Here is a 10,491-nt window from a genome sequence, read left to right on the forward strand (position 1 = left end):
GGTAGAAGAAATTGTTAAAAGGAGAAATAATTTAATTCCACCAGGCTGCAGGAAAAGCAGTATCTTTATTTATGTGGTATCTATGTAGAACCAAACTGTTGCCCTGGCGTGGTCAGAGAGCAGCTGTTGCTGTTGTGGGGCTGATCAGAGCTCACCCGGGTGTGACACACACACTGGTGACCCAGCAGAGCGCAGCTCTGGCCTCGCCCTTGTCAGTGTCACCACCACCTCCCTCAGCAGCCACAGCCAGAGCTGCTCCATGCCCACCTCAAACCAGTCCCCCACTGACCTCCTGCCACCCAGCCTGAGGCAGCCTAACCCAGCTGAACACTTGCTGACATTCAGGAAAAATCCTGAGTTATCCTGGCTTGCACACACAACCTTTAGGCTGCTGACCTTCAGCACACAGCTTGCTAAACTTCCTGCCCAGGTGACCAAACACAAGCTGAGCTGTGTCCTGTGAGGCAGCAGCCTCCCTGCCCCAGCTGGAGCATCACCCCAATGGTTCCCAGGTTTCTGACACCTGAGATTAACCCTAAACCCAGTCTCAGAAATGCCTGATCACCCCCACTGGCACAGCCCCAAGGTCTGTTCCACACAGCTGGTTTAAGGCACCTGCACTGGCTGAGCAGTGGGAGAGCAGCTGGCTCATCTCTGCCTGGGACTGTGACACCTCCTCAGGTAACAGAGCCAGTGCACCCGAGGGAAGCAGGGACTCCAAGTCTGCAGGGCCTGGACGTGTCTGTCTGGTCAGTCTCCCCCAGAGGCCACACTGCTCATCACTGGCACCACAAAATGGGTCAGAGCTTAAAATAGACCAAAGGTCCCCCGTGGGGGTGGCTGGGAAGCCAAGCCCTGTCCTTGGCAGGGGCTGTGTCACTCCTGGCCAGCACAGCCCTGTTGGAAGGGAGTTTTGAGCCAGAGGTCACAGAGCGATTCCCGTAACACTGATGAAATGTTTTGGAGCTGCTGCAGCACACTTATCACCTGGCCAGTACCCAGACAGCAAACAGCCCCTTGTAGTAGTATTAATAATAATCATCATAATAATAATTAGCAGCCAAAAAGCCACAGCATGAAATGTACTGAAGACAAAAATGAAAAAAAGGAAGGGAAAAAAACCCAAGCTTTTACTGCATCCATGAAAACTCACATTCAGCTGCAGCCTGATGCTTCAGCCACCATCCTCCTCACCTGCCCTTTGCCCTTGGGCAGAGGAGTTCTCTCCCCTTTTTGGTTCTGCAGCGAAGGAAATGGGCTCTTCACCAACCTGCTTAGTAAAGGAATTGCAGCACAAGTTCCCCTCACCCCAGCAGCTGCTTCCATACAACGGAAGGCTCCAGTGAGAGGTGGACACTCCAAGGTGAGAGCTATGGATTTGGCATCTCCAGAGGAGATTATTCAGTCCTTTCTTCCCTGCACAGACTACAATCCTGGCACATGTCCCTGAGCACCAGACACCTTAGAAAGGCATGAGAGCAACAGAAGGGAAAAACTCTTCTCCAGCAAAGCAGTTCTGTGTGATGTTGGAAAATGACAGAGAAAACTGGGGACAGGGACGTGGCTTTGGCTACACTATCTCAACAGGACCAGCCTGTCCAAGTCCTCCTTCACCACACAGCAACAAAACAAGGACTTGGACATTCCCAGTCCCCACTCACGTGGAACAGCATCCGTCAGCAGAACCACATCACCCCTCCAGCTAAAAGAAGGGACTTAGAACACCAGACAGGCTCCAAAAGCAGCCAAGCACACTCCCCCACATCCCAGGAGTAAGGGATGCACCTCCTTGCCTGCAACAGCTCTGGGGAGCTTAAGTCTCTGTTAAGTCTCTGTGCAAGTGCCTGGCTGGGTCATCTGCCTCTGACCCTGTGCAAAGAGAGCAGCAGCTCCCGGAGTGCAGAACCACCTTCAGCACAAGAACCTCGGCCGCTCTGGTCCCCCTGGTGTTCAAGGAAGGAAGTAATTGATGCGCTGGGGCACGGATTTGCAGCCCTGTGCAGAGAAAAGCTTCTCCTCTTTGGGGACAAACACCATCATCTGGGCCACTTGGTCGAGCATCGCCTCGGTGTAGGGAAGGCCCCGGGCCAGGAAGGCGTCCCGTGCACAGAGCTTCACGTGCTGGTACTCCAGGGGCAGGAACGGCACCACGAAATCAATCAGGTTCTCCCTGAGGAGCTGGCTGTGGGCATAACTGTTCTCTGGAGCACAGCACAAGAAAGGCAAACTCAGAAACTTCACCTGAGAGCATCATCCCTCTGCGAGGCCAGGCTGGGCTCCGAGGGGCTCATCCAGGGGGACCCACTTGTGCACAGCTGCTCAGCACTGTGAGCACAGAGCATCTCTAGGAGTCACCAAGAGATGCCTGGAGCCCCAGAGAAGCCTCAGCACTGCCCTGTGAGGTACAGCTGCCTCTTGCCCCAGCCATTTTCAGGGCTGAAGGTGCCTGAAGGCCTCTTGGATCACAGGGACCAAGGATGGGGCTTTCATTGACAACAACCCCCGGAGTGAGGGCCTGTTCCCCCAGCACAGCCCTGTGTGGCACACACTGGATGGACACTGCAGAGGGGCAGCCTGCCCACAGCCCCCAGGCAAGCCCAGCCCTTACCTGCAGCCCACAGCCCCCAGGCAAGGCCAGCCCTTACCTGCAGCCTCCTGCAGCTCCAGCCGCAGCCGCTGCTCCAGCAGCTCCAGGGGGATCTCCTCCCGTGCCCGGCCGGCTCGCCAGAAGTCCAGGGCCACCTCATTGATGGTGTTGCCACCAAGATTGCTGTGGACACAGAGAGAGGTCACTCAAGATTTGCCCCAGAGAGCTGCCAGCACCTTCCCTGCAGACAGACCCCAGCAGTTCTGTTGGCAACAGAGGATTTGCTGTCTAGGATCAGCACATGGAGAGCCAGCCTTCTTCCCAAAGAGCCCCTTTGCACAGGCATCCCTGCAGCTGTCCGCCATCCTGCCAGCTCAGACCAGGGGCAGCAGGATCCTCCATCTCCCTCAGTCCCCTGTCCGGGCTTGGGAAGCCACCAACCTTGCAGGTGACACTTGGCTCCACACCAAACGCTGAACAAGCCACCACAAAGTCCAGGTTAAAGGGCAGAGCACGTGGCAGGAGTCCCACTGGAAGTAAAGGTCCAGGGCAGGGATTCAAGAGGCAGCCCAGGACTTGGCACAGCATCCTCTGCCCATGGGACAAAGCAGCAACACAGCTCCCACCGAAGGGCTCCTCTGGACACCCATGGGGGCAGCTCTGGGGTGGGGTTTGCAAGGTCCTGCAGCTCTTGAGGGTGCCAGGACAGCCCTTCAGCCTGGAAAGCAGGTCCAGGAAAGGTGTCCCCCCTCCCCAGGTGCTGGTGAGGGGCTTGTCCCCAGCCCTGAATGCCCCAGTGAACTGGGAACCAGCTGGGTGCAGAACTTGTGTGGGTGGGAGGCAGAGAGGCAGTGGGAGGCACAGATCTTGCACCCCACCCTCATGTCAGAGGCTCTGGACCCCAGACTGGAGGCAGAGAAAATTGAAAAGCCACCACTGTTTCTCACCATGCCCCCACCCACTGTCAGGGAGAAAACAGCTTGTACTGCTCCTGCTCCCAACCCAGAGCCCCTTTAGGCTGGACAGGCAGGCAGCCCAGCCCATCTGCAGCACCCTGCCAGTGTCCACAGGAGCCCTGGGGCAGAGCCATCCCTCCTAAAGCAGGTCAGTGTCACACTGCCACCAGGAGTGATGAAACCCCTGGGGTGACACACTGCTGCAGTTCAAGGCACCCTGCTCCCCTCTGCCCGCTGACACTGTGTCCATTCCTGAGCTGCATGGCTGCCAAGCAGGACACCAGGCCCTGTGCAGCTGGCAGCACGTCCACCCTGCTGAGCAACAGGGCAGGACCTGCCCCTTCCACCACAGCCCCCTGCACACAGGTGGGACCAGAGTGAGGGGAGTTCCACAGGCACTGGGCACTCACACAGGGAAACCTCTCTGAGGGAAACAACCAAGCTTGGAGGTTGGAACCCTTGCCTGGATGGTGGAAGTGGAGGAGGAATGCTCTGCTCACCTCCAACCACAAGGAACAGCTCCTGCCAGAGCCAAGCCCAAAGCTGCAATTCCCAAACTGAAGGGAGCCCAAGATGCTGATCTCTGACTCTTTAGGGGCACTTCAGTCAGGTGCCTGCCTCACATCCTGGTTCTGAGATGTCCCATTTCTCCCTCCAGCTGCATCCCACACAGAGACAGTGCTGGGGTGCACTTCCTGGGAAAGGAACCAACTAAACCAAGCTCTGCTGATGCCAGGATCAGCCTCACAGCACCTCAGTCTGCAGCCACAGCCAGGCAGTGGGAACTCCCCAGCTCCTAACGATGCATGGGAACTTCCCACCAAGACCTTCAGCCCCAGCTCTGCTCCCTGAAGTGTGACATCTGCCCAGCTGGGCAGGGTGACCCTATGTTAACTGACTGTGCTTCCTTGCCTCCAAATCTAGACTCAGGCTCAGGTGTCCCATCCTGGCTGGACCTCAGCTCCTCCTGCAGATGTTCCCAGGGAGGATGCCCAGCATCCACAGGTAAAACCGAACATGGAGGCAACCACCACGAGGGAACGAGGTACCTGTGCCCTCCCCTGCTGCCTCAGCCCCTTGTATCACACCTCTAGGGACAAACACCATTACTTGGGGACCAGAAATCACCTGAGGAAGAGGAAGATGGATCTCTGCTGATCTGCCTTGTTGGTGTGTTGAGCCATGAAGGGTGTGATGGCATCCAGGAGGTTGGAGTGCAGCTTCTCGGCCTCGTCGAAGATGAGCAGGGCCTGCCTGCAGCGCTGCAGGGTCTCGCTGATCTGCCTCTGCAGCTGGGCCTGCAGCAGGGAGGGCAGTCAGGAGCCCCTGGGACCACCCAGCCAAGCACCACAGCTGCTCCATCCCCTCCCACCCAGCAGGACAGGGCAGACAACGGGAAGGGCAAAGGCAGGAAAACCAGTGAGGTGAGATACATTAGTTTAATAAGTGAAGGAAAGAGGAAAGAAAGACAAGTGGTGCAAAGGCAGCTGCCCACCCTGCCACAAACAAATGCCCAGCCCATCTCTGAGCAATGGCTTCCTGCCCCCAAACCCCCTCCCTGCAGCTTTTATTCCTGAGCATGGCAGTAAATGACATGGAATATGCCTTTGGCACTAGGACTCACCTCTTTGGTGTGTCCCAAACTTCTTGTACTGACCTCAGGGGCTGAGTGGGAGAGGGGGGAAGCCTGAGGCTGTGCAGGCACTGCTCAGCAGTAACCAGCCAGTGCGGTGGGACCCAGTTTCCCTCACAAACCCAAGGCACAGCCCCACAGGGGCTGCTGAGAAGGACATGAACTCCAGCCCAGCCCCAGGGACCATCCCCTGTTGTTGGCTCTCACCTTGTAGGAGTCCACGTAGTTGTGGTGTGGGAAGTGGAGCAGGGACACGAACACCCTGACACAGTCACTCCTCAGCCCGTCCCGGTACAGGTGAGTGGCCACCATCCGAGCCACAAAGTTCTTCCCCGTGCCAGACCAGCCATGGAAGGACAGCACCAGAGCCTTGGGGGGCCGTGGGCTCTGCAGGAAGCCCTGCACCGCCCGCAGCACCACGTCCTTGGCCAGGTGCTGCCCGTGCAGCTGCCCATTGAGCTCTGCCTCCAGCCCTGCACAGAGAGCACGAGCTCAGCTCCACCTGCCAGCACAGCTACTGCACGTGGGGGTAAGGGGAAAATGTGCAGGGCTGCCTGGCCAAGAGGACTGTGAAGTGGCATTAAAGCCACAGGTTGCCTGTGCCTGCCTACATCAGCCTCTGGCCCCAAAAGGACACAAAATCTTCCACTGACTCCTTTTTTCCTTTAGGAAAAGGCAGATATGCTTGGCAGCTGCAGAGAGCACCGGTGCCCCAAGGCCCTCTCAAGCTCCCAGCACAGGGTTTGCATACCAGGAGTCTCAGGGACAGCAAACACAAAGACACCTGCTCATGGCTTACACACAGGTCTCAGTGTGCCCTCCTGACCTAGGGCAGGGTCGTGGGCCAGTTTGGGTCCTGCTATATGTGCCTGGAAGCTATGGGATGCACGCAGGGCTCGTGGCAAGCTGGAGCAGATACACCTATGCAGTAAGGAACAAACTCTTTGGTCTCAGAACTTCAAATGGGACACAGGACTGAGCTCAGCCGCTCACCCTCCCACAGCTCAGCACCCTACTCAGAAAAGCCCTTTACTAACAGCACTTTCTAAAATACACTTTAACAGGAAAAAAGCCTCAAAACAAGCCACAAAGCAGCACAGCCCCTACCTGTGATGTTGTTGATGATCCTGCAGTCTCCCGTCTCACAGCACTTGCCGAAGCTGCAGTACCAGGCAGAGAGGATCTCCAGGTAATCCTGGCCCACCAGAGGAAAGCCCCAGCCTGGAAACAGGAGCAGAATGAGCAGAGAAGTTACAGGAAAGGCTTTTTTACACTTTGGGCTCACGGCAATCCTCTCCCAGGTGCATGGGCTCAGCCATGTGCCTGCGGGCAACCCTGGCTGCAAGGAGGGACAGTGAGCTCGGAACTGGCAGCAGCCCGAGATGGCTCCGAGTGCCCAAGAAGTGCGAGAGCCTCATCCCGGGGTGTGCCAAGGAGGGAGATGCCCGGGGCAGCCACCTCGGGAAGGAAGGGCAGCGCCCCAGAGCCGGGGCCACAGCAGGGTCCGGACCTGCTGCTCCCTCCTGGGCACGGGAGGGAACAGAGCAAGGCGCTTACCTGGGATGGGACCGGCCTCTCGTTCTCCTTGCTGCTTCTCCTCCTCCTCGCAGCCCTCCTGCCACACCTTGCACGCCAGGTACTGCCAGTAGTGCTTGGACAGAGCTCCCAAATGCTTCTTCACGGCTTCGTACCTCACCCTGCCCCACGGTGCCCCCTCCGGGACGGCTCCCTGCTCGTCTGCCCAGGGCGCCCGGGGCGGTGGCGTTGTCCCGGGGCTGCCCGAGCCGCCCAGGAGCAGCAGCAGCACCAGCACAAAGCAGCCGAGCCCGCGGGGGCCCGGGAGCCTGGCCGGGCCCATGGCAGCGATGCGGGATCGGGAACGGAGCGGGCCCGGCCCGGGAACGGAGCGGGCCCGGCCCAGCCCCGCTGGGCCCCGAGGCCGGCCCGGCCCGAGCCGCTCTCACTTCCTGAGGCGTTGCTGGGAGCAGCCGCGGGCAGTGCCGGCCCCGGCCAGACGTGGCTCCCCGGTCGCCGTCGCAGCCACGGGGACGCGACAAAAGCCGAGCCCGGGGCCAGCGGCGGCTGCGGCCCCGCCCCGGGCCCGGCCAGCCCCGGCTGGGAGGGGAAGGGCTGGGGAGGGGCCCGGGGAGGCTCCCGGCCACCGCCTCCCACAGAGCTGCGGCAGCGGCAACGAGCGCCGGGGGAAGCAAATAACCTGGATTTTAAGTAGCCCACAGGCTCGGCTGAGGTTTTACAGCCGCAGGCACAAGAGCAAATGGCAGCTGTTCCTCAGTGTCCTTTCAAAGGGGACACAAAAATAACAGGTGAGGAAATAAAAACAAGGGAGCAGCGGGGGAGCGGCAGGGCTGTCCAGGCTGCGTTGGCTGCCTGCTGTCCTGATATCCTGACTGAGCCCAAGGAAAAAATATTTTGGAATTGGAAAGGATTTCAAGGTTATCTCGCACGCTCAGAAAAATAAAAGTAAGTAGGACCATAAATAGAATTAATCCAGCCTAGTAGTTGCCTGGTCCAGGTGGATGGGAGGGGGGATGCAGGCGTGGAGCAGAGTGCATCACCATCTACAGGTGCCTGCAAATATTACACAGCAACATTTCACTTACTGGGACCAACAAAACGACCCCTTCAGCTACAAAAACAGTGAGGGCGAAACCTGAACACCACTTGCAACAACTTAAACAGAGCTAAAAATAGTGCATTAAAGAAATAAATTAAAATCAAACTTGCTGTAGCCATAGCAAAAAAACCCCTGCTATCAGCCTTTCCAAAAACTAGTTGAGGTATCTCAAGCATTTATATAGATTTATAAAAAAATTCATAGCTGGAACATTCAAACTTTGCCCACCCAGGATAACTGCTCTAGCTGAAAAGGGCTTATTAAAAGGGACAGATACTGTAAAAAATAGATGGTTGTTGTTATTCAATGATATTATCAGACTTCTAGAGTCCATACCTCTCTGGTGTATTCTCATGGCTGCAGCTCTTCACAGACTCCTTCTGCTGCATGCTGTTCTCTCTCAGGGCAGGGCTCCTCCAAGGCTCTCCCTGACTGGCTAACCCGCCCCCTTTTATCCCGGTCATCTTCATTGGTCACAGCTGCAGCCCAATTAAGGACATCGCAGCTGCAGCCCATCAAGGGCAACCGGGACCTCTGGGGCAAAGCCTCCATACAGATATTCAAATACATTTCCTCTACTATAGATGGTTTTGTGTTCCAAAGGAAAACAGAAAATTTTGAAGGATAAACTGACTGTCCAACATTGCACCAGCTCAGGGTATAATTCCTGGGATGTCAGCCCTGCCCAAGTGCAGCACACAGTCAGAGCCAGAAGGACAAACAGCTCTTTAGGAGGCCCTGGCACAGGGTGCCCAGAGAAGCTGTGGCTGCAGCAGCCCTGGAAGTGTCCAAGACCAGGCTGGATGGGGCTTGGAGCAGCCTGGTCTGGTGGAAGGTGTCCCTGCCCATGGCAGGGGCTTGGAACAGAGGGATCTTTAAGGTCCCTTCCAGCCCCAGTCATTCTGGGGTTCTCTGAAGGGGCATAGGATGCCCATGGTTTTTCCCTTGCTCTGCTGAAACCCCAAGTGCAGTTTGCTGATCCTGAGGTGAGGCTGGAGGCAGAGGCAGCTGCAGGAACCTGCACAGCCCTAGAGCTGATGGGAGGATGCTCAGCTTGTCACTCACAGCTGGTTAGTCCAGGCAGTCAGTCCTGGTGAGCAGCAAGCTCCTGATTAAGGCTCCACCACCTTGGCTCGGCTCAGCTCAGCTGCCATCTGAAGAGAAAACAGCACCACAAGAAATGGTTATGCCTGGCTTATTCCACACCCCAATGCAGCCTGGGACAAGCAAACACTCAGAGGGAACCTCACAGTCCAGAATTTCATTTACAGGCTCTCCAGGGAAATGCCATGCACCCATCTTTTAGGTTTTTCCCCATTTCCATACTGCAATTTCTTCTGCACACCCATCTCTGCACTCTGACAGAAGGCAGGAGGAGAAGAGCCTCTCTCCAGAGCTCAGTATAACACGGTTATGGATTAGATTACTAAATAAAGAAGATCTAGAAAAAAGGGTATGAGAGGAGTCCTTTTCCCTCCTTCATTTTCCCCCCACAAAGTCCTACCTATCCCCAGTCTCTTAAAAATACTGAGATTCTACAAAAAACAAATCACCAGTTCCACACTTGGGATGTATGAACTAAGGACTTCTTTTCCTATTTTTTAGATTCAATTAAAAAATTGTAGGGAAAGGATTTGAGGACTTCAGGGAAAGTGCTTATTTTCAAGACCCTTTGGTTCTCCATTGGCTCAAAGTTGTTTGTATTCATTCTTTTGTAAAAGTACATTCATTACATAATCAGAAACACTAAAATCTCTCAGTTATACAAATTCTCACTCTGTTACTATGGCAAACCACTGCAAAAATTCAGAGCAGCAGCACAACAAAGTGCTTGGAACAACAGCTCTCAACTGCCAGTTTCTGCCTGTCAGAACTTAAAAGCATCTGTAGCTGTTGAACTGTTCATACACAAGCAAGAATCCTGTCCTGCTCCCTGAGCAAATTGGCACCTCAAAAATAGAGATGGAGGAAAGGAAAAGTTACTGGCAGCACACAATGCTAGGAAACAAACAAAAAACAAACCAACCCCAGAACATCCTCCCCCACAAAACCCTCAAAATAAACCCCAGAAGGCAGTTCTTACAGAATGCAACAATGCTGAAATCTGAAGTTTCAGTGAGAAACTCTAGTTTAAAGCAAAACAGGTTTCACACTGCCAGTTGATGCTACAGAGCAGGTGAAAGATGCCTGAATTCAGAGGTACCTCCTCTCCTGCCTCTGAAACACTCCCTGTTGGGGCACTAAGAAAAACTCCTCTGCAGCCTGAGTACAGCCCTGCTCCTGGGGGAGCACTGACCTGCCCATCCCAATAAAAGCTCAGCAGAGGCAGCCACGAGCATCTGCCAGCTCTCCAGACACCCCTGACAACCCAGCATTCATCCCTGGCTCCAGGAACCAGCTCCTGGTTCCATGCCCAGCAGATGCAGGGCCATGGGATGCACAGGCAGAACCACACCTCAGTCTAGGTGTGTTTTATTTCTGTATCCCTTTGGGATCCCTCTTCTTCCTTACTAACAAGGCTCTGGCAAACAAGCTGCATTTTTTGGATATACATGACTGGAGTAAATGCCATTGACAGAAATCAGCAGAGGAGGAACTGGGAGTCAGCAGCAGCAAAACACTTCACACATTCAGCCCACCACATGTTGGAACTCCAGACAGACAGACAGGGGAGGGAGAG

At 55.5% G+C, this 10,491-nt stretch overlaps 1 protein-coding gene across 2 annotated transcripts; it reads right to left on the bottom strand.

The window, feature by feature from the left end:
- Positions 1-46: 46 nt before the first annotated feature.
- TOR3A (torsin family 3 member A) lies at positions 47-9,932 on the bottom strand. Of its 2 annotated transcripts, none has more exons than XM_036387551.2 (6): positions 6,734-9,928; positions 6,284-6,397; positions 5,384-5,649; positions 4,672-4,841; positions 2,646-2,770; positions 47-2,201 (listed from the first exon to the last, which is right to left on the bottom strand). In XM_036387551.2, the coding sequence occupies exons 1-6, from the start codon at positions 7,032-7,034 to the stop codon at positions 1,951-1,953; spliced, it is 1,227 nt and encodes a 408-aa protein (XP_036243444.1). In that variant the 5' UTR covers positions 7,035-9,928; the 3' UTR covers positions 47-1,950. The 2 variants fall into 2 exon arrangements, with proteins under 2 accessions (XP_036243444.1, XP_054371806.1); XM_054515831.1 differs by lacking the exon at positions 47-2,201 and adding an exon at positions 2,208-2,608 and having other exon boundaries at positions 6,734-9,932.
- Positions 9,933-10,491: the final 559 nt, after the last annotated feature.

Source organism: Molothrus ater, chromosome 9, assembly GCF_012460135.2.
Source record: "Molothrus ater isolate BHLD 08-10-18 breed brown headed cowbird chromosome 9, BPBGC_Mater_1.1, whole genome shotgun sequence".
Taxonomy (NCBI): domain Eukaryota; kingdom Metazoa; phylum Chordata; class Aves; order Passeriformes; family Icteridae; genus Molothrus; species Molothrus ater.

Bases quoted from the DNA above. Each gene is read 5' to 3' on its own strand.
- TOR3A (XM_036387551.2), bottom strand. From the start codon at position 7,034: ATGGGCCCGGCCAGGCTCCCGGGCCCCCGCGGGCTCGGCTGCTTTGTG. The intron at 6,398-6,733 runs GTAAGCGCCTTG...TCCTGTTTCCAG, and splicing joins AGAGGCCGGTCCCATCCCAG to GCTGGGGCTTTCCTCTGGTG. The intron at 2,771-4,671 runs GTGATTTCTGGT...CTGTGTCCACAG, and splicing joins TCCATCTTCCTCTTCCTCAG to CAATCTTGGTGGCAACACCA.